At 43.8% G+C, this 20,496-nt stretch overlaps 1 protein-coding gene across 13 annotated transcripts in view; it reads right to left on the bottom strand.

The window, feature by feature from the left end:
• The window catches only part of stxbp5l (syntaxin binding protein 5L), a 232,412-nt gene that overhangs the window by 34,225 nt on the left and 177,691 nt on the right, over positions 1-20,496 (bottom strand). For 8 of the 13 annotated variants that reach the window (XM_071340638.1, XM_071340642.1, XM_071340639.1 and 5 more), the window contains 12 exons: positions 18,607-18,682; positions 16,209-16,369; positions 15,693-15,765; positions 13,995-14,142; positions 13,796-13,863; positions 13,414-13,454; positions 12,833-13,047; positions 12,478-12,629; positions 12,013-12,138; positions 9,918-10,069; positions 6,911-6,979; positions 5,166-5,231 (listed from right to left, as the gene is read on the bottom strand). In XM_071340638.1, coding sequence (XP_071196739.1) covers positions 5,166-5,231; positions 6,911-6,979; positions 9,918-10,069; positions 12,013-12,138; positions 12,478-12,629; positions 12,833-13,047; positions 13,414-13,454; positions 13,796-13,863; positions 13,995-14,142; positions 15,693-15,765; positions 16,209-16,369; positions 18,607-18,682 — 1,347 coding nt within the window. The remainder of the gene's footprint in view (positions 1-5,165; positions 5,232-6,910; positions 6,980-9,917; positions 10,070-12,012; positions 12,139-12,477; positions 12,630-12,832; positions 13,048-13,413; positions 13,455-13,795; positions 13,864-13,994; positions 14,143-15,692; positions 15,766-16,208; positions 16,370-18,606; positions 18,683-20,496) is intronic. The other 5 variants (XM_071340640.1, XM_071340644.1, XM_071340645.1 and 2 more) reach the window with 1 other exon arrangement.

Genomic DNA, 20,496 nt, shown 5'->3' with positions numbered 1-20,496 from the left:
TCTCTCTCTTCATCTACATCTCTCTCTCTCTCTCTCTCTCTCTCTCTCTCTCTCTCTCTCTCTCTCTCTCCGTCTATCTCTCTCTAACTCTCTCTCTCTCTCTCTTCATCTACATATCTCTCTCTCCATCTCCTCTCTCTCTCCCTCCATCTCTATCTCCTCTCTCCCTAACCAGCAGCTGCAGGCAACCGCTCGATGTTTGCTATCCTCCTTTTTCAGTGTGAAAAAGACTAATATTAAACATTTAGCCCCAGCTCCTTCTCAATGCTCATTCTCAGGCACAGCTGGTTTGGTCTGAGCAGCGAGAGGAGAAAGGGAGGGGAGAGGAGGGGAGTGATAGCGAGGAGGAGAAGGGCAGTGGGGAAAATGTAACTCTGTCAAACACACACACACACACACACACACACACACACACACACACACACACACACACACACACACACACACACACACACACACACACACACACACACACACACACACACACACACACACACACACACACACACACACACACACACACACACGAAAGCCAATTCTCTGATCTAAGAACAGTCTGGTGCATCTGGCCTGGAGCAAACTCCCTCACTGGCCGACCTACTCGCTCTAACACATCCATCTAGCAAACCTGCAGGCCACTGCTCTCTCTAATTATCTCTCTCTCTAATTATATATATCTATCTACGTATATATACACACACACTGAGTATACAAAAGCTCTTTCCATGACAGACTGACCAGGTGATAGCCATGATCCCTTATTGATGTCACTTGTTCAATCCACTTTAATCAGTGTAGATGAAGGAGAGGAGACGGGTTAAATAAGCATTTTTGGAACAGTCACGCGCATAAAACAAACTGTTAGAGATAAGCTCTACAGACAATTCCTTCAACTTCATGGCTTGGTTTTTGCTCTGACATTCACTGTCAACTGTGGGAACTTATATAAAAAGACGGTGCCTTTCCAAATCATGTCCAATAATTTGAATTTACCACAGGTGGACTCCAATCAAGTTGTAGAAACATCTCCAGGATGATCAATGGAAACAGGATGCACCTGAGCTCAATTTCGAGTCTCATAGCAAAGGGTCTGAATAATTAAGTAAATTAGCAACCATTTGTAAAAACCTGTTTTCTCTTTGTCATTATGGGGTATTGTGTGTCGATTGCTGAGGATTGTTTTTGTATTTAATCCATTTTAGAATAAGGCTGTAATGTAACAAAATGTTTAAAAAGTCAAGGGGTCTGAATACTTTACTGTTCGATTTCTTGAATTTTTTTTGGATTTGGGGACTGTGAAAAGACCCCTGGTTGCATGTCTGGTGGGGTAAGTGTGTGTGTCAAAGCTGTGTGTAATTGTTCAACACAATAATGTTTCTTATTAAACAAAGAAGTGATGCAGTAAGTCTCTCCTTAACTCTTAGCCAAGAGAGACTGACATGCATAATATTTATATTATCCCTCTGATTACAATGAAGAGCAAGACGTGCCGCTGTGTTCTGGGCCAGCTGCAGCTTAACTAGGTCTTTCTTTGCAGCACTTGACCACATGGCTGGACAATGATCAAGATAAGACAAATCTAGAGCCTGCAGGACTTGCTTTGTGGAGTGTTGTGCCAAAAAAAGCAGAGCACCTCTTTATTGCGGTCAGACCTCTCCCCATCTTTACAACCATTGAATCTATATGTTTTGACCATGACAGTTTACAATCTAAGGTAACACCAGGTGATTTAGTGTCCTCAACTTGTTCAATAGCCAGACCATTCAATACCAAATTCAGCTGAGCTCTAGAGCTTAGAGAATGATTTGCACCAAATACAATTCTCTCTCTCTCGCTCATATATCCCTGGTAATGGTGCAAAAAGCCCTAAAAGGTACCAAAATGCATTACACACACACACACACACACACACACACACACACACACACACACACACACACACACACACACACACACACACACACACACACACACACACACACACACACACACACACACACACACACACACACACACACACAATGTATTTTTCCTCAACAACCGCAGGGATGATACAGTATCTGTTTCCTAAATAGACCCATGAAAATACTAACAACAACGTAGCAAGAAATCTAACCCAGTTAGCACAGTTGGTTCCTTTGAAGTTGTGGGAACATACACTATTATTTTACAATGTAGAAAATAGTAAAAATAAAGAAAACCCCTGTAATGATTAGGTGTGTCCAAACTTTTGACTGATACTGTATCTTTTTACTGTGGCTCCTTGAAAGCTTTCATGGGAGATTTTATTAACGCCCTGAGAATAGAAATTCTAGGTTATTTGGAGGTTTTTTAATAACTTCCTTAAAATGTTCACTCAATGTTTCAATAATACCTTTAATAACAATGATAGCTTATTTTGAGTTAACTTTTTATTACTCCAAGCAGAGATAGGACACATGATTTTCCTTAGGCATTAAACTATAATCTTCTGTTCTCTATCCATGGTATTAGTCCACTGTGCCACCAGGAGGGAGCTAACATGCCATGTTTTTTAACTCGTACAATGCTGTTCATTTGAACCTATTCAAATAAAAACCATTTCAAAGGAAACAAGCACTCATTAACCTTTTCCCTGTGAGTTCCAAATATCTCTAACAGTTTTTTTTATGCGCGTGACTGTTCCAAAATGTGATTGATACGCAACAGGACAGTTAACCCGCGCAGCACGCAAACCAAGGCACGCTGCCTGCTAATTATCTACTGGCTATGTTTCAACTTGTCCATTTCAAATGATTTTCTAACAAGTTTTATTTTCAAACAGTTTGAATTGAGGTGTGTTACGCATCCTCATTAATTCACATAAGAATTAGCTCATTTCACCGTTGCGGACAATGTATGTTTGAGGCTTTACTGAGCTGGACAAACTTCTCTCTTCGAGGAGAACCCAAGCACTTCCCCAGTGTTTCCCCAGATCAAGTATCCAGACATTTGCCCATCTCTAGTCAGAACAGGCATGGCACAAACCTTTTCCTACGCCACATTTTCTCGCTGCCCCTCATTGTCTTCCTTGTTGTTTTCCTTACAAATAATAACTTTGGACATGTATGCGTTCCTATCAAAGTACGTGCTTATTTTCTGCATATGGTGTTGTCATTTCTACTGTAGCATACTGTATGTATGGAGCATAATGTATTTACTGTTTTATTCACGTTTTCAAGTACTAGTGAAAAATTATGCATTCCGATTCTTGCATAGACTGTAATGGACACATATGTAACATACTTTTGTGAAGGTTGTACTGATTATAATTAGCTAATGCAAAGCTATTTCCCAGATACTTGTGGCGCCATGTTTGTTGGCATCATACAATGCATTCTGGTTGTCACATAAGTGTCTGTCAGACCAAAGATGTTATAACAAAACGAGGTGAAGGGAAGGTGCACTCGACTGATTTATGGTGCAACTGGGAACTCTGAAAAATTCGAGGTCAAATCATGACGTCAGTGATTTTCAGGTCGGAAGATTGGAACTCGAGAAAATGGACGGAATTCCCGAGTTCAAATTTCGAGTTAGATGACCGTTCAAATAAATTTTTCCCCAGTCGGAGATAGTTTTTTTCTGAGTTCCCAGTTGTCTTGAACACACTAAAGTCGGAAGTCTGAGATTTCCAACTTCCTAGTTCCCAGTTGTTTTGAACGCGGCATCAGATTGTAACTAAGGTACCTCAGGGTTGCCAGCTCTAATTCCCCTTTCCAGGTTTATTTTTTTAGCTTTGAAACTTCTCCTGTGTTTTCCCCCATTTATTGATAAATCCTACATCATAGTAATATTTCCTGCATCATATCTCCCGATGATATCTTCCCCCATTTCTACCCCCCATAGACTTGAAAACCCTCCACACATTAAATTAACCCCCCCACATAGCCCCCATAAAATGATTTCATCCATATCTGGCTACCCTGTTTAGCTTTCGTGTTACAGTTAGGCTAGGCAGTAGGCTTGTATTTGGGGTGATGCTCTGTGAGAATATAACATTTTATTTGCTTTGTGATTTGTCAAAAACTGTAAACGACTTGTCAAGTCATGTGCTCCGGTTCTTGTATACACTATAACAAGTACATTGAAGATTTGTAATATGCTGAAAAGTTGCCAAACTAAGTTTGCACAGCCATCTTTGACTTAGACGTTGTTTATTTGCGTCTTATAGTGAATGGCATTCTAGGATTAGGGAGTTTTTGCTTGTCAAACATAAACAAACATGGCTGCCATCATAAAGAATTTAGCTGCTGTTAGCTTAGCTGTTAGGTTGCTAACTTATGTTGTTTTTGTTTTTTGTCAGCGCCACCTGTTATTTAGACTGGTTTATGGAACGCGTTTGGTTGTGGATGTGGTCCGTCTGATGCTTGGATGAAGAAGGTCACATTTATCTTTTACAATAAAAGGTGAAATTGAGGAATAAAGTTATGAAGACCTTTTATTTCCCATCAGTACAAAACATTGTTTAGATGCTTTTCAGACAACAATGCTGTTTAGAGGCGTTTGTTGCATCATACGTTCTGTTTCTGCTGTCCCAATCACATATTTGCGTTGTGATGCTGCAGGGACCACTGAACAACGATCACAAATATGTGATCGCACGCGTCAAAGGGTTCAATGTGCTGATAATGTTCCAAAGGAATGCAACTATCCTGCACCATTCCAAGAAAGTTGTGGCAAGGTTAACCATAGAATGCTAAATGACCACGCTCTCACCGAGCTCTAAGAAACATATGGTTTGTTATGTGCTACCTGGGAACACTTTAAGAAGTATCCTTCCAGGGTGATATGTTAATACAGTTACCATTCACTTCAAGTTAAAGCGATGCCCCAAAGGTAAAGTGTCCGTACCCCAGTGACAGGTACAGAGTCCATACCCCGAGGCTAGGTTCTTGCTGAAACCGACCGGCATCCCAGTACGACCTTCAGCTTTGATCAGATGTAACAATCCTGTGAAGTGAGTTGGGTGGAGAGAGAGAGTGTGTGTGTGTGTGTGTGTGTGTGTGTGTGTGTGTGTGTGTGTGTGTGTGTGTGTGTGTGTGTGTGTGTGTGTGTGTGTGTGTGTGTGTGTGTGTGTGTGTGTGTGTGTGTGTGTGTGTGTGTGTGTGTGTGTGTGTGTGTGTGTGTGTGTGTGTGTGAGGCGTTACCTGAGGTGGGTGACTTGCTTCTCTCCATGTCCATGGATACCTGGTTATCGGAGAGTTCTGTAAGGCCTGTCGCAGCCAATCAGATTCCAACAGGAGGAGGAGGAGGAGAAGGACGTGGGATAAAGAGAGACTCTTCAGTCATGGTCATATAAAGAAAGCATGGTGATATAACAGACAGTTGACAGTGCCTTAACAGCATCTGTTGCCATGGAGACACAACATACAGTTATCAGTAGCATAACGTTGTCCGTTGCCTAGGCGTACCACTCTGATCCTGACGCAACACACAAGATTCAGGAAGTTTTCCCCCATACATGATGATCATTTATACCACAGCATTGTTTGATACGGGATTCTGATTGGCTAGAAGGGGATTCTATAGCGTGCGTCAATTTCAGATACATAGAAATTGGACACCTCTGAAGTAGTCGCATCTTCCATTTCTTTACTTATACCGTGGTCTACAGAGGCCACACATCTCAATATAGCTATAGCTAAAAGTTCAACGTGAATAATTTCCGTCTGTGTTGAAGCTCAGGATCAGCTTGGTTCACTACCAGCATGTATGGCAATGAACACCACATGATATGAGGCCTGCACTGCAGAGTTTGGCTGAGTATTCAGCCTGAGGCCTGTAATGTCAGCGCATCAGATATTACCCAACACAATCCTTTTCAATGTTCGCTATTCAATGAATCACATTGATTTTATAAAGCCATTTTTACATCAGCACTTGTCACAAAGTACTTTACAGATACTCAGCCTATAACCCCAAAGAGCAAGCAATGCAGAGGCAGATGCACAGTGGCTAGGAAAAACTCCTTATAATGCAGGAACCTAGGAAGAATCTTAGAGAGGAACCAGGCTTAGAGGGGTGGGCCTACATTTCCCTATGATTGATATCTGAACGTTAAAGTAATGACAAATGTATTAATAAAACATAGTGTATGCAGCACAAGCCTCATTCAAACAGATACACACAAATAATAAAGAAACACAGACCTTGTCGCAGCGTGATCAAGTTGCTCTTAAGTCTAGTAAAACCAAGAATCTCATGTGAAATCTAAACTCTAGTCTTTTACCGAAACTTTAAGTTAAATGTCTTGAAATTCCAAAAAATTGCACTGTTCTAACTGAGTAACTGTGCTGGGACAAAACTCAGCTCCAATGTTTTAATACATTTTTTGACTCTGATCAACTATAGGGAAACAAAAGCCTGAAATGTTTAATTTGAAGTAATTCATCAAATGAATGCTTGGTTCTTGAAGTTGTGAAATAAAACAAAGTCGATTAAATGTCTCAAATAGTGTATTAATAAAGAAAAACTTTTACTCAGCTATGAAAAGTCCACATCGTAGTTATATGATGTCTGGATGTCTATGTCATGATTGAACGTTTACTCACGCAAATCTCTGTGCTGCATTTACAATGTATACAGTGTCTTGGCTTTTTGACATTTAGTCACTTCATAAAAGGGGACCCTTGGCAAAAGGACATACTATATTGACATAACTGGATTAAATAATTCATAGGTTTTGATAAAGCACTGGCATTTGATTCATTAATAGCTGTGCCACTGGGATTTGTTTCAGAGCTGTTTCAGCAACAGTCAATGTCATTCCAATCATCTCTCTAGTACGTCCCCTTGCCATAATCCTCTTGCTTCTCTCTTCCCTTGGTCCCTTCTTCCCTTGTCCCCTTGTTTCCCTCCCCGGTCTCCTTGCCTTGAGGATGGCCTGACTTACTCTGATAGGACGTACGGATCCTTTTCTTTGAATCGGAATAAAAGTGAGACAGGCCGCGCATGCAAAAGTCTGCAGGCAGGCCCACATGCCCACACCAGCAGCCACAGTCACCAAAAGGGAGGGATGAGGAGGAGGGAGAGAGAGAAGAACACAAAGGCCCAGAGTGAAAAATAAAGTGAAGGCAAGCAGCAACCCAGTTAGTGTAAAGGAGAACAGAGCAACCCAGGTTCCAACCCCAAACAGTAACTGATCCTACTTATCCCAAAATGAAAAAGCATTGTACAGGAATAGACAGAAACCTAGTAGTATTGGGGAAAATAAGGACAAACCCAGTCCACCTTCCCGAAGTCCAATTAGCATTACTTGCACAACTTCCTGATTGGGCAAAGTTGATGTACAGTTGTATTTCTGGAAAAGCATTGTTAATCAATTGGAATTGAGTGTAAGAAAAGTGCAATACTGCAATAAAACCAACAATAAAACATCTTCTTACGTGAGATGAAAACATATATAGTCCTATTCACATAGATATGTGGTAGGGACAACAGCTAAAGGACATCATACTTAGTTTTTACATGTTTTTATATTCTTAACCTTTATTTAACTACGCAGATAAGCAACGTGAACAGAGTTAAGCTGGCCATTACTGAAAAGGAGAAAAGTAGCAACTTCAGGGGCGAGAGCATCCCTTTCTACCTCTCTCTTTTCTCTCTTCTAAAAGAGACTGATTGATCTGACTGAGGCTACCCTGGGAGACTTCACTGAAGTAGAGAAGGCAATGTGAATAGTCCCGTCGCTCTATAAAAGCTTTTGCGCAATACCAAAGGAAAGAAGGACTCAAAGCCCAGAGTCATCCTCCTCCTACCTCTACCGCTGCCAAACAAAGTCCTGAATACATGGAAGGTTTCTTCAGGTATACTTGTGGGAGTTTTTACAAGATAAAAAGCCTTTCCAAGATCGCGAGGAGGGTTTAAAACGTACATTAAACTGTCCTCCAGAAAAAAATACAAAGGTTATGCCTCCGAAGTTATTCTAAGCCTTTTCTCTACTTTTAAGTTCTTGTGGGTTTTCCTCAGAAAATGGACAGACAGCGAGAGCACTGCATGTGTGTCTGTCTGTGGGTCTGCAGGCATGTGCATGCGCATGTGTGTGTAGTGGGAGGGTGGAGGGGGCTAGGAGGAGTGATGTAGTCACAGGGTGTACCAGCACCAGTCCAGATTAGTAGTACTCAGAAGGGTGTCAGTCTCAGGAAAGCTTCTGTGACTCTTATCTTACAGTAGTGCTCAAGCCGGACTAACAGAAAGAACCACAACATGCACATGATGCTCCCGCGGAATGCAGCCTGTCACATGCACCTCGCGTGGCTGTTTGTGAACAGTTGTGTGTGTTTTTTTATTTTGCATATGTACTGTATGTATGTATGTCTGTACTGTAGGGACACAGAGAGGTTAGGAAAATATACAAGAACGAGAAAGAATGGACAGATGAGATAAGATAGAGAGGCAGAATTGGAGACTAAGGTCGTAACGAATACAAAAGAAAAGGTGAGAGAGAGCGACAGACAGAGACAACGAGAGAGAGAGAATTGTTGATACAGTGCATTCGGAAAGTATTCAGACCCCTTGACCTTTTACACATTTTGTTACGTTACATAAGTTTTCAGACCCTTTACTCAGTACTTTGTTGAAGCACCTTTGGCAGCGATTACAACCTTGAGACTTATTGGGTATGATGCTACAATCCTCCCATTCTTCTCTGCAGATCCTCTCAAGCTCTGTCAGGTTGGATGGGGAGCATCGCTGCACAGCTATTTTCAGGTCCCTCCAGAGATGTTCGATCGGGTTCAAGTCTGGGCTCTGGCTGGGCCACTGAAGGACATTCAGAGACTTTCCCGAAGCCACTCCTGCGTTTTCTTGACTGTGTGCTTAGTGTCGTTGTCCTGTTGGAAGGTGAACCTTCGCCCCAGCCTGAGGTCCTGAGTGCTCTGGAGCATGTTTTCATCAAGGATCTCTCTGTACTTTGCTCCATTCATCTTTCCCTCAATCCTGACTAGTATCCCAGTCCCTGCCGCTGAAAAACATCGCCACAGCATGATGCTGCCACCATCATGCTTCACCATAGGGATGGTGCCAGGTTTCCTCCAGATGTGATGCTTGGCATTCAGGCCAAAGAGATCAATTTTGGTTTCATCAGACCAGAGAATCTTGTTTCTCATGGCCTGAGAGTCCTTTAGGTGCCTTTTGGCAAACTCCAAGCGGGCTGTCATGTGCCTTTTACTGAGGAGTGGCTTCCGTCTGGCCACTCTACCATAACGGCCTGATTGGTGGAGTGCTGCAGAGATGGTTGTCCTTCTGGAAAGTTCTCCCATCTCCACAGAGGAACTCTGGAGGTCTGTCAGAGTGACCATGTTCTTGGGGACCTTCAAAGCTGCCTTTTCCATATCTCTGCCTCGACACAATCCTGTCTCGGAGCTCTACGGGCAATTCCTTCGACCTCATGGCTTGGTTTTTGCTCTGACATGCACTGTCAACTGTGGGACCTTATATCGACAGGTGTGTGCCTTTTCAAATCATGTCCAATCAATTGAATTTACCACAGGCGGACTCCAATCAAGTTATAGAATCATCTCAAGGATGATCAATGGAAAGAGGATGCCTGCCCCTGAGCTCAATTTTCGAGTCTCATAGCAAAGGGTCTGAATAGCTTATTTACATAAGTATTTCTGTTTTTGTTTTTTTATACATTTGTAAACATTTCTTAAAACCTGTTTTGCGTCATCATTATGGGGTATTGTGTGTAGATTGACGAGATAAATAATTTTTGATACATTTTAGAACAAGGCTGTAAGGTAACAAGATGTTGAAAAAGTTAATGGGTCTGAATACTTTCCGAATGCACTGTATGTCTGTGTGTGCAAACATACCAATATATGTGTTTATGTTCATGTGTATATGAGTTTGTATGTATGTATGTGTGTGTGGAACACGGGGTGTGGGTGTTCCCCTACCTGAGGTGGACTGTCTGTTCTTGCGTGGGGAGCGTGTGAGTCGTTGGTAGGGGTCTGCGGCGCCGTACAGGTCCAGTGTGCCCATACACATCAGGATCGTCTTCTGAAGGAAGTCCACCACCGTGAGCCCATTACAGTTCCCAAACGCTAGGCTGACACACACACACACACACACACACACACACACACACACACACACACACACACACACACACACACACACACACACACACACACACACACACACACACACACACACACACACACACACCCACCCACCCACCCACCCACCCACCCACACACACACACACACACACACACACACACACACACACACACACACACACACACACACACACACACACACACACACACACACACACGAGAAGAGAGTGAGAACCAGCCACTACCTAGTTAGTGTAAAACTGAAGGGAGAAAACAGATAGAGAAACCTGAGGTTCGAAACCCATAACCTGAAGAATAATTCCTATCTATAGTATAATACAATTTACTAGAAGCTCGTCTGTTCAGGAAACACACAAAAAAAACACATACTGTAGGTAATCACACATGAGGCATCTTTTCCCATATATAAATTATTCAGAGATCACAGAATCAGAGATTACATCAGGGATTCTTATACATGGAAACACTGAAAATGGAAAGTGGTAAGTTTCCCCCACACTTTCCTGTATTGTGGCAACAACATCCCTGTGTACTGAGAAGCATGATGACCAGCATACAAATACTACATTGCCAATCAACAGCATGCCTGAAATACTGTAGGAAGACTTATAATAATCATTTGGTGGGTGCTTATATTTGGCCTATTTCACACATGTACAAGTGTGTATTAATGTGGATTGGATATCTTCTTTTTGCATATGCCAACTCAGAGAGTGGGGTCACAGCCAGGCTCTGCCATTATCAAAGGGGACCCTGGAGCAATTAGGGTTAAGTGCCTTGCTCAAGGGCACATAGCCAGACATTTCACCGTGTTGGCGCAGGGACTCAAACCAGCAACCTTTCGGTTACTGGCCCAATGTTCTAACGGCTAGACTACCTGTCATTCCAGTTCCAGAAAATAACTTCAGCATGCGACCAACATTCCAATGTTCACACTAGAACCAACATCACTTAGAATCCAGCTCAATATATTGCTTCTTCATACCACTGTAACATATCCCCAGTGTGTGTGTGTTGAGTGTAGGCCTATAAGCGCCAGGAGAAGACACACAGAAGAGATTACTCAAACACACTTTAAAATGTTAATAGCTTCTCAGGGGTAAGGTTAGTGACCTTTTCTGTGTATTCCCCCAGTAATGTACTCTTTATTTTTTTAAAGAGCTGCGAATTTATCGGCTTTTTCTACCAACTCTGCCATTCAGAACAGAAGTTTGTAAATGGCCTTGAGGCTGTCTATTGATTAACTGCAGAGAAAGAGCAAACAAAGATTCTCTCCTCTGTCAAAGCAGGTTGTTTTCCCAGCAAACCATACAAGCTGCATTTTCTACCTTTTAATCATGTTTTACTGATTACCGTTTCCCTCTGCTACACTTGAATCATAGATGGGACTGAGTGTTATGAAAAATGTATCAGGGTGAAGCAGAAAAATAACATTAATTTCATGCTGTGTATTTAGGCGTATACTTTATTCCATTTATTAGAAAATAGTAGCTGGGCTGATGAATAAAACAGTGTTTTGCATGAGAGCTGGAAAATGAGAAGGATATGATGTGAATCACTTTGAAGACAAAAGACGCCTGACAACAATCAAGAGGCGCAGCTCAGACAGAGACAGAGACAAAGAGGGAGAGAGGAGGTAAGAGAGAGGGAAATACGGGGAGATAGAGAGAGTGAGGGGGGTAAAAAAAGACAGATTGTGTGAAACAGATAGACAGAGAGAAAGAAAGAAAGACAGAGAGCGATAGAAGGAAAGGGAAGGGGGGAACATGAAAAAGCAGGGAACAGACATGGAGCGGAGGGGAGAGATGAAGTGAGAGCTGGAGAAAGAGAGTGAGAGATGGATGGTGTGAGCGTGGAAGTGAAAGGTAGTTAGGGTACAGAGACACATAGAGAGTACAGGGTCACTCACAGGCCGTAGGCAGAGTTGATGTCCAGGCTGGTGATCTGCTGGGGGGGTTCTCCATCCACCCACTGCAGCTGCACCACCAACTCAGCCTGGTACCCCGGGGGCATCCGCACTGGACGATTCTTCACCCTGACATACAGAGCGGGAAGGGAAGGGAGAGGGTAGAGGGAAAGGGGGAGGGAGGAGGGTAGAGAGGGAGAGGTAGAGATAGAGAGAGAAAGAGAAAGCGACGGAGAGGGAAAGTGAGAGACAGTTGATGGAGATTGTTAAGAGCGAGGGAGGTTGAGAGTTAGAAGGAAAAAGGGAGAGATTGTATGTGTGATACATATCGATTCATTCTTTCTGACGCTGTTGTTCAGTATATCTTCTGCATTTTCATAGGAACTCTGCGTAAATCGGGTTTTTCCATCACAGCGACACCTTTGGCGCCGGCGGAGCCTGTTGAGGTGTCTGACAGGAGTGACTCACTTGAGGCAGGGGAGGCTGTCCTGTGTGCCACTGCCAGGGCTACCGGGCGGCTGGGGGGAGTGGGAGCTGGGGTCCGAGAAACACGGGTTGTTCTCTGCCTCTGACGGGGAAATGACGTCCTCCGAATCAAACTGCAGACGCACCTCTAGTGACTGTCAAACACATGCACACACACATAGATGCAGAGATTTGCTGGGACTGATATAGCAAGCATACTCACTGGCATACCTCACTAAACAAGTAAACTAACCCTCAAGCCCTGCATACGTTAAAATCAGGTGTTCTGGTGGTAAAACAACTGTGGAATGTGGAATGACTTGGGAAGCGGGATTGGAAACTTCTCTCATCCACTCACCACTATCTGTGTGTTGGCGTCATGTTTGCTGAACCGGTAGAGGATGACGTGGGCAGAAATGCCCACCACACAGAAGAGACGGCTATGTGGGCACCAGCTGACCATCTGAACGGCGTAGGGGTCCTCCTCTACCAGCTCGCCCGCCCGACCCTCTCCCACCTTGGGCTTCTCAAACACCTTGGACGTCTTCAGCTTGTACAGCATCTGCAGTGTAACTGGTCACACAAGACAGGGAGGTATATAGATTGCATTCCAAATGGCACATTATTCCCTTTGTAGTGCACTACTTTTGACCAGGACCTAAAGGGAATAGGGTTTACAGTATATGTAAAAATCGAAATAACTTCACAGATCTTCATTGTAAAGGGTTTTAACACTGTTTCCCATGCTTGTTCAATGAACCATAAACAATTTATGAACATGCACCTGTGGAACGGTCGTTAAGACACTAACAGCTTACAGACGGTAGGCTTGACTTTACGTGCAATGCTATTACCACCACGTTATGTAATCGTACACGACAAGTGTTAGAGATTACTGCTGACATTCAACGTAAGAAAGGGTGGAGGGAGAGAACTTACTAGCAGAGGCGTCCCAAAACTTTACGGTTCCATCAGCGTGTCTGCACAAAGGATAAAAGACAGGGAAAGAGGTAAAGAGCAGTCTATTTCTAAAACTGTAGCAGAATTAGACATTCCCACTCTCATGCTTCTACCGATGATAAACACCAGAGGAGCAGAGGAAACCTTTACTACATCCTGTCCGAATAAATAGAACCAGTGACTCAATGTTTGCTCACACCCACTGGGAACAGACGTCAATTCTACGCGCATTCCACATTGGTTCGAGGTAATTTCATTGAAATGACGTGGAAACAACGTTGATTCAACAAGTGTGTGCCCAGTGGGCAAGCTTTAAAAAAAAAAAGGTCTCCATCCAACAGTATGGAACCCACTGACTCACCCTGTGACGATGATCTCTGGGTAGGTCTGTGAGCCTAGTGTCCATGTGCCACCGCTCACTGGCCACTCCTGTCATCAAATAAACAGGTGGTCATGGATTGTAAGAAACAGCAGGTCATGAACTGAAAAATGCAGGACGTAATTGAGTTTTTTTTGTTTTAGCCATCTTGTCATTGTCTGACCTATGACCTGTAGCGTACCTTGTGGCTGTAGCCAGTCTTCTTCTGCTTGGCCCCTATGGAGTAGAGGATGGGGATGATGTCAGGAGGGCATTCAGCGAAGTAAGCCGTACAGGTGACAGGAGACTCGTGGATGTCCATTGGGTAGGGGTTCTCAAAGATGGGGAAGCTGCAAAAGGGAGAGGGAACTGTTATTGCGTGCATGTAGAGTTCTCACAAGGGAGACGTGGACGTATGTGACTGCTACAGAATGTTATCACCAAAATATCTAAATAGCAAAGAAGCAAAAGGTACAGTGCTCTAGCTCTGAGCATTGCAGTTTATGTACACTGAGTGGACAAACCATTAAGAACACCTTCCTAATATTGAGCTGACCTCAGAACAGCCTCAATTGGTTGGGGCGTGGACTCTACAAGGTGTCGAAAGCGTTCCACATGGATGCTGGCCCCATGTTGACTCCAACACTTCCCACAGTTGTGTCAAGTTGGCTGGATTGTCGTTTGGGTTGTGGACCATGCTTGATTCACACAGGAAACTGTTGAGCGTGAAAAACCCAGCAGCGTTGCAGTCCTTGACACAAACCGGTGCGCCAGGCACCTACTACTTCTCTCCTTCATCTACACTGATTAGGTGTTCCTAATGTTTTGTAGTGTATATCTAACGGGTATTTTTGCAGGAGATAACCTTACCCAGGTCACCACTTAAGTTCTTCCCAGCACCGTATTGTCCAATTAGTGTTTCTTATCAACATCCTTATAATGTTAACACAGCTACTGATAACTAGCTTAGGCGTCCCTGTCCCTCCTTCAGCCTCCTCCATCATAGTGCTGATGTATCATCTACAGAGAGTGTCAATGAGGCTATTTTAAGAAGAGCAGTGAACATAGGTGTGACAGTGTCACAGTGACATGGTCTTTGTCTTGCTTCCTTAGTGATGATGACACTTTAGTGACAGACAGCTGACCGGAGTGGCAGTGGACTAAGGTTCTCTCAAGGCAATGTGACACATTTGGGTGGATGTGGTGGATGTGTGCTGTGTATGTGTCTGTGTGTGTTTATTTTCTTTGTTTTAATGGCCATCTGTGACCCTCTCTCTTAATCAGCCAATGGAATGTGTCGATAGTGTGTCTATGTTTCAATCCATTTGTCATGACTTCCGCCGAAGTCGGCTCCTCTCCTTGTTCGGGGGGCGTTCGGCGATCGACGTCACCGGCTTTCTAGCCATCACCGCTCCATTTTTCATATATCCATTTGTCTTGTCTTGTTCCATACACACCTGGTTTTTATTTCCCCAATCAATCTACATGTATTTAACCCTCTGTTTCCCATCATGTCTTTGTGTGTAATTGTTTCATGTTATGTGGTGTTTGATTTATGCGCTTGCCTTTTATTTATGTTCCGTTTTTTGAGCGCGTTTGTTTATTGTAGTGCTCTCGTTTCCGAACGGAATATAAATGTGCGCCTGTTAACTACACTCTGCTCTCCTGCACCTGACTTCGCCTCCAGTACACGACATAACACCATTGATGCTGTTTGGGACTCTTATAGCTGTTACGTGGTGTTAGAGGGCTGTTACACCTCCTGTCACATCGAGTCACATCAGGAGGTGACAGTCTGCTCCCCTCTGGACCACAGCAGGACACCTCACTGCAGGAGGGTGTGTGTGTGTGTGTGTGAGTGTGCGAGTGTGCGCATGTGTGTGCGTGTGTGTGTACATACTTGCTCTGTGTCAGATCCACCACGATGAAGTCCTTTTCTAAAAGCACAACCACTGCATAAGGATCCTGGACCTCTGTAGACAGTCACATAGATACACAGAGTAGTGAATTACATTCATACACAGAACCAATAGATACAGTAGACATAGAGAACGTAATACTGTGGAAATCCTTCACTCCAATACTTTAAATAGAAATGTAAATATATGAATGTGTACGTGTGTGTGTGCGAACGTGTGTACTTTGTAATAAAGTCCCTGTTCCTCTGCTCTCCCAGGTATGGGACAGAGAGAGAGCAGATATAGTAATTTAAGGTCTCACAGAGGCACTCATTATCATCACACCTTTCACTCAAATTAGACTAATTATCAAGGGGAGAGAGAGAGAGACAGAGAGTAAGAGTCAGCAAGTGAGTGAAAGAGAGAGGGCCAGTGAGAGAGAGAGAGAGGGGGGGGGCTTTTACTCCATCCTTCAAACCCAACCTACTGACCTGCACCCCCCCCAACCCTCCACTCACCGTTGGAGTATGGGGTGTCACAGAGTACTAGGAACTCTACAATAGGGTGGTCCATCTCCAGCACCGTGATGGCCTTGCCGTGCATGATGGTCAGGGTGGGCCTCCTTCCACCGGACTTGTCATATGACAGACCCCCAGAGAAGATGACATAGGGCTCACTGCTGCGGAAACAAAGACAAACAGGTCGTAAGGACTGACATTATCGTGATCTTATGTCAATATCATGATAGAGTGACCAAGTGTCGCTATGAAATCCAGGAAATATTTCATGTTGGTATAACATAGGATGATCGGTCACGAGAGCGTTCGTGAACTTGTCACACAATAGATGGACAGTAAGCTGTCATGGATGATCATGAAAAACATCATGTCCTGTTTACGACAGACAGCTGATGGTCCGCTGACACACCATCCAAGCTAAGCCTTCCCAACAAAATAAACCATGAAACTACGAGAAACATCACAGTGTCTAAAATAAGTGAAAAATTTAATCAGAACTACAGTATAATATAGATACTTAAGGAGGAATATAAAAAATTCACATGGCAGGATAGCGATGTACAGTATATTTCAGCCAATGGTGCCCTTCCTTCCCACATGGCTGCTTGGCATAATTCTTCCTGTCTATCTCAGTGAGTCCGCGAGAACAGAGAGAGACAGTTAGCCCACAGCCCACAAAATGACTGTGAATGGGTTTGTCTGGTCTGGGCCAGACTAACACAACCGCACAAGGGCACAGCGGTCATCAGAGACAACCACCCACGGTCACAACGGGCATCATGATCAGACACAATCCACCCACGGTCATGATGACCATCAGAGACAACCCCCCACGGACCTGACGGTCACGCCGGTCATTAAACACAAGCACCCACGGTCTCACGGTCTCAATGACCATCAGACACAACCACCCACGGTCACAATGGCCATCAGACACAACCACCCACGGTCACAATGGCCATCAGACACAACCACCCACGGTCACAATGGCCATCAGACACAACCACCCACGGTCACAATGGCCATCAGACATAACCACCCACGGTCACAATGGTCATCAGACACAACCGCCCACGGTCACAATGGCCATCAGACACAACCACCCACGGTCACAATGGCCATCAGACACAACCGCCCACGGTCACAATGGCCATCAGACACAACCACCCACGGTCACAATGGTCATCAGACACAACCGCCCACCGTTAAAGTCAGGGTCCTGGCCGTGAGTAACAAGAGCGTTCTGCTGTTTTCTCTCAGCATTACAAAGCGTGGTCACACCCTGAAAGGCAGTCTAAAGTGTCTCGGTCTCAGAGGTGCACCTGTACTTCCTTGTCTATCTAGCCCTTTAATATTCAACTTCACACAACTACAACTATATGATTACAAGCCTCCACTGTAATTGACTAACCACTGAAGGGAGAAATAGGAAGAGATAATTAGGAACAATCATGCATTCCAAACAGACAACACAGAGCATCAAGCCAAGAGGGAATTCTGCTTCAGAGGCTCCTATCAATCCCATGTCTGGAGATGAAACGCTTCTTAACAGTTCCCTGGTACAGGCTCCCTGGTAAAGGCTCCCTGGTAAAGGCTCCCTGGTAAAGGCTCCCTGGTAAAGGCTCCCTGTTAAAGGCTCCCTGTTAAAGGCTCCCTGGTAAAGGCTCCCTGTTAAAGGCTCCCTGTTAAAGGCTCCCTGGTAAAGGTTCCCTGTTAAAGGCTCCCTGTTAAAGGCTCCCTCGTAAATGCTCCCTGGTAAAGGCTCCCTGTTAAAGGCTCCCTGGTAAAGGCTCCCTGGTAAAGGCTCCCTGTTAAAGGCTCCCTGGTAAAGGTTCCCTGTTAAAGGCTCCATGTTAAAGGCTCCCTGTTAAAGGCTCCCTGGTAAAGGCTCCCTGGTAAAGGCTCCCTGTTAAAGGCTCCCTAGTAAAGTCTCCCTGGTAAAGGCTCCCTGTTAAAGGCTCTCTGGTAAAGGCTCCCTGTATTTTGTACTGTTTTCTGTGATAGAAAGCCAGCGGATGACTCAGACCTATCTGGAGCTCGTTCATACCAGGTTTCACTTCTGAACAACAAGCTGTGATCAAAATAGTTTTTGGCAAATACAAACATCGGAAACTTGACAAATACATTTTTCACTACAGGGGAACTGCTCTTGGCAATCATTTGAAATCTCATAGGAAAAACGTCTCTATTTGAGGGTAAATGGAATAGAAAGCAACAACCTTTATGAAAATCCCGCTGCCTGAAAAGTGGTTATGGCAAACACATTTCATTTTACAGAACACAAGGCAGCTTCGCCTGGCACTAGAGTACCATGTTGGTTAGTACAGTACAGGGTGTGATGCAGGGATCTGGGATCTGTTGGGTAGGTGTATGAGATGAAGAGAGGCAGAGTATTTACCTGTTCCTGGAGGTCTTGTATTCCACCTTGAGGATGGGCTTACACGACTCTTTCCTCCCGTCCTTCAGTATCTTCCCTGGGGAAGACGAAAGAAGGGGAAGCCATGTTGGGTACGTCAACTAAATAAGCCAGTTATGTTGTTTTTATCCTCATATCATTAGATAGTTATTACTTTGTTGTCCAAGCTTCTTCACCACCATCTCTCTTCAAATCAAACTGCAATTTTAAATTGATTAAAGTGTAATGTACTGCTAAGACAGCAGAAGACAACAAACCCTCTTATTGAGTGTGCACATTCTTTTCAACAACAGTTTTGGGCTTTTTCACCATTGACGAATCTGTTTCTCTCTAAGTCCTATCCTCTCATGCAAATGACTGTGATTAACAAGCCTGGGAGTGGCGTGCTGTCGAATAGATCATGTTAAATAATGTGGTGGCTGGCGGGTGAGCTGCACGTACGTTTTTTACATTGTTTATCTCTTCTGAACTTTATATAAAGGCAGTATTCCCTGTTCCCGTTCGAAGGTAAATTACTTTTGGCCGTCACGAATCAGACTTAAATAAATACCCAGAGGACTGTCTCTCTGCGTTCAAAAAACTGAGTCAGGGAAGAAACAAGGAATATAGGGTGATGTCCGACTGATCCAATACCAGGCCTATACTCAACTAAAATTGATGTGGCAGTAATAAAGCCTCCTTGAAGACCCCAAACCTTGACCCAGAAAATATAAAAAACTATCGGCCTATAACGAATCTCCTCTTCCTCTCAATAATGTTTGAAAAAGCTGTTGCGCCAGCAACTCACTGCTTTCCTGAAGACAAACAATGTATACGAAACGCTTCAGTCTGGTTTTAGACCCGATCATAGCACTGAGACTGCACTCGTGAAGGTGGTAAATTGCCTTTTAATGGCGTCAGACCGAGGCTCTGCATCTGTACTCGTGCTCCTAGACCTTAGTGCTGCTTTTGATACCAATGATCACCGAACCCAAATTGGTCTACACGGACACGAAGTTCTGGACAGGTTTAGATCTTATCTGTCGGAAAGATATCAGTTTGTCTCTGTGGATGGTTTGTCCTCTGACAAATCAACTGTACATGTTGGTGTTCCTCACGGTTCCGTTTTAGGACCACTATTGTTTTCACTATATATTTTAACTCTTGGTGATGTCATTCGGAAGCATAATGTTAACTTTCACTGCTATGCGGATGATACACAGCTGTACATTTTGATGAAACATGGTGAAGCCCCAAAATTGCCCTCCCTGGAAGCCTGTGTTTCAGACATAAGGCGGATGGCGGAATTTTTTTAAACTTTTATACTCGGACAAAACAGAGATGCTAGTTCTAGGTCCCAATAAACAAATATATATTCTGTTGGATCTGACAACTAATCTTGATGGTTGTACAGTTGTCTCAAATAAAACTGTGAAGGACCTCGGCTTTACTCTGGACCCTGATCTCTCTTTTGACGAACATATCAAGACTGTTTCAAGGACATCTTTTTTCCATCTACGTAACATTGCACAAATCAGAAACGTTCTGTCCAAAAATTATGCAGAAAAATGTATCCATGCTTTTGTCACTTCTAGATTAGACTACTGCAATGCTCTACTTTCCGGCTACCCAGATAAAGCACTAAATAAACTTCAGTTAGTGCTAAACACGGCTGCTAGAATCTTGACTAGAACTAAAAAAATGTATCATATTACTCCAGTGCTAGCCTCTTTACACTGGATTCCTGTTAAGGCTAGGGCTGATTTCAAGGTTATTACTGCTAACCTACAAAGCATTACATGGGCTTGCTCCTACCTATCTTTCCGATTTGGTCCTGGCGTACATACCGACACGTAAGCTATGGTCACAAGACACAGGCCTCCTTATTGTCCC

This window comes from Salvelinus alpinus, chromosome 14 (genome assembly GCF_045679555.1).
Source record: "Salvelinus alpinus chromosome 14, SLU_Salpinus.1, whole genome shotgun sequence".
Classification (NCBI taxonomy): Eukaryota; Metazoa; Chordata; class Actinopteri; order Salmoniformes; family Salmonidae; genus Salvelinus; species Salvelinus alpinus.
This window is presented reverse-complemented; position numbering and strand designations above follow the sequence as displayed.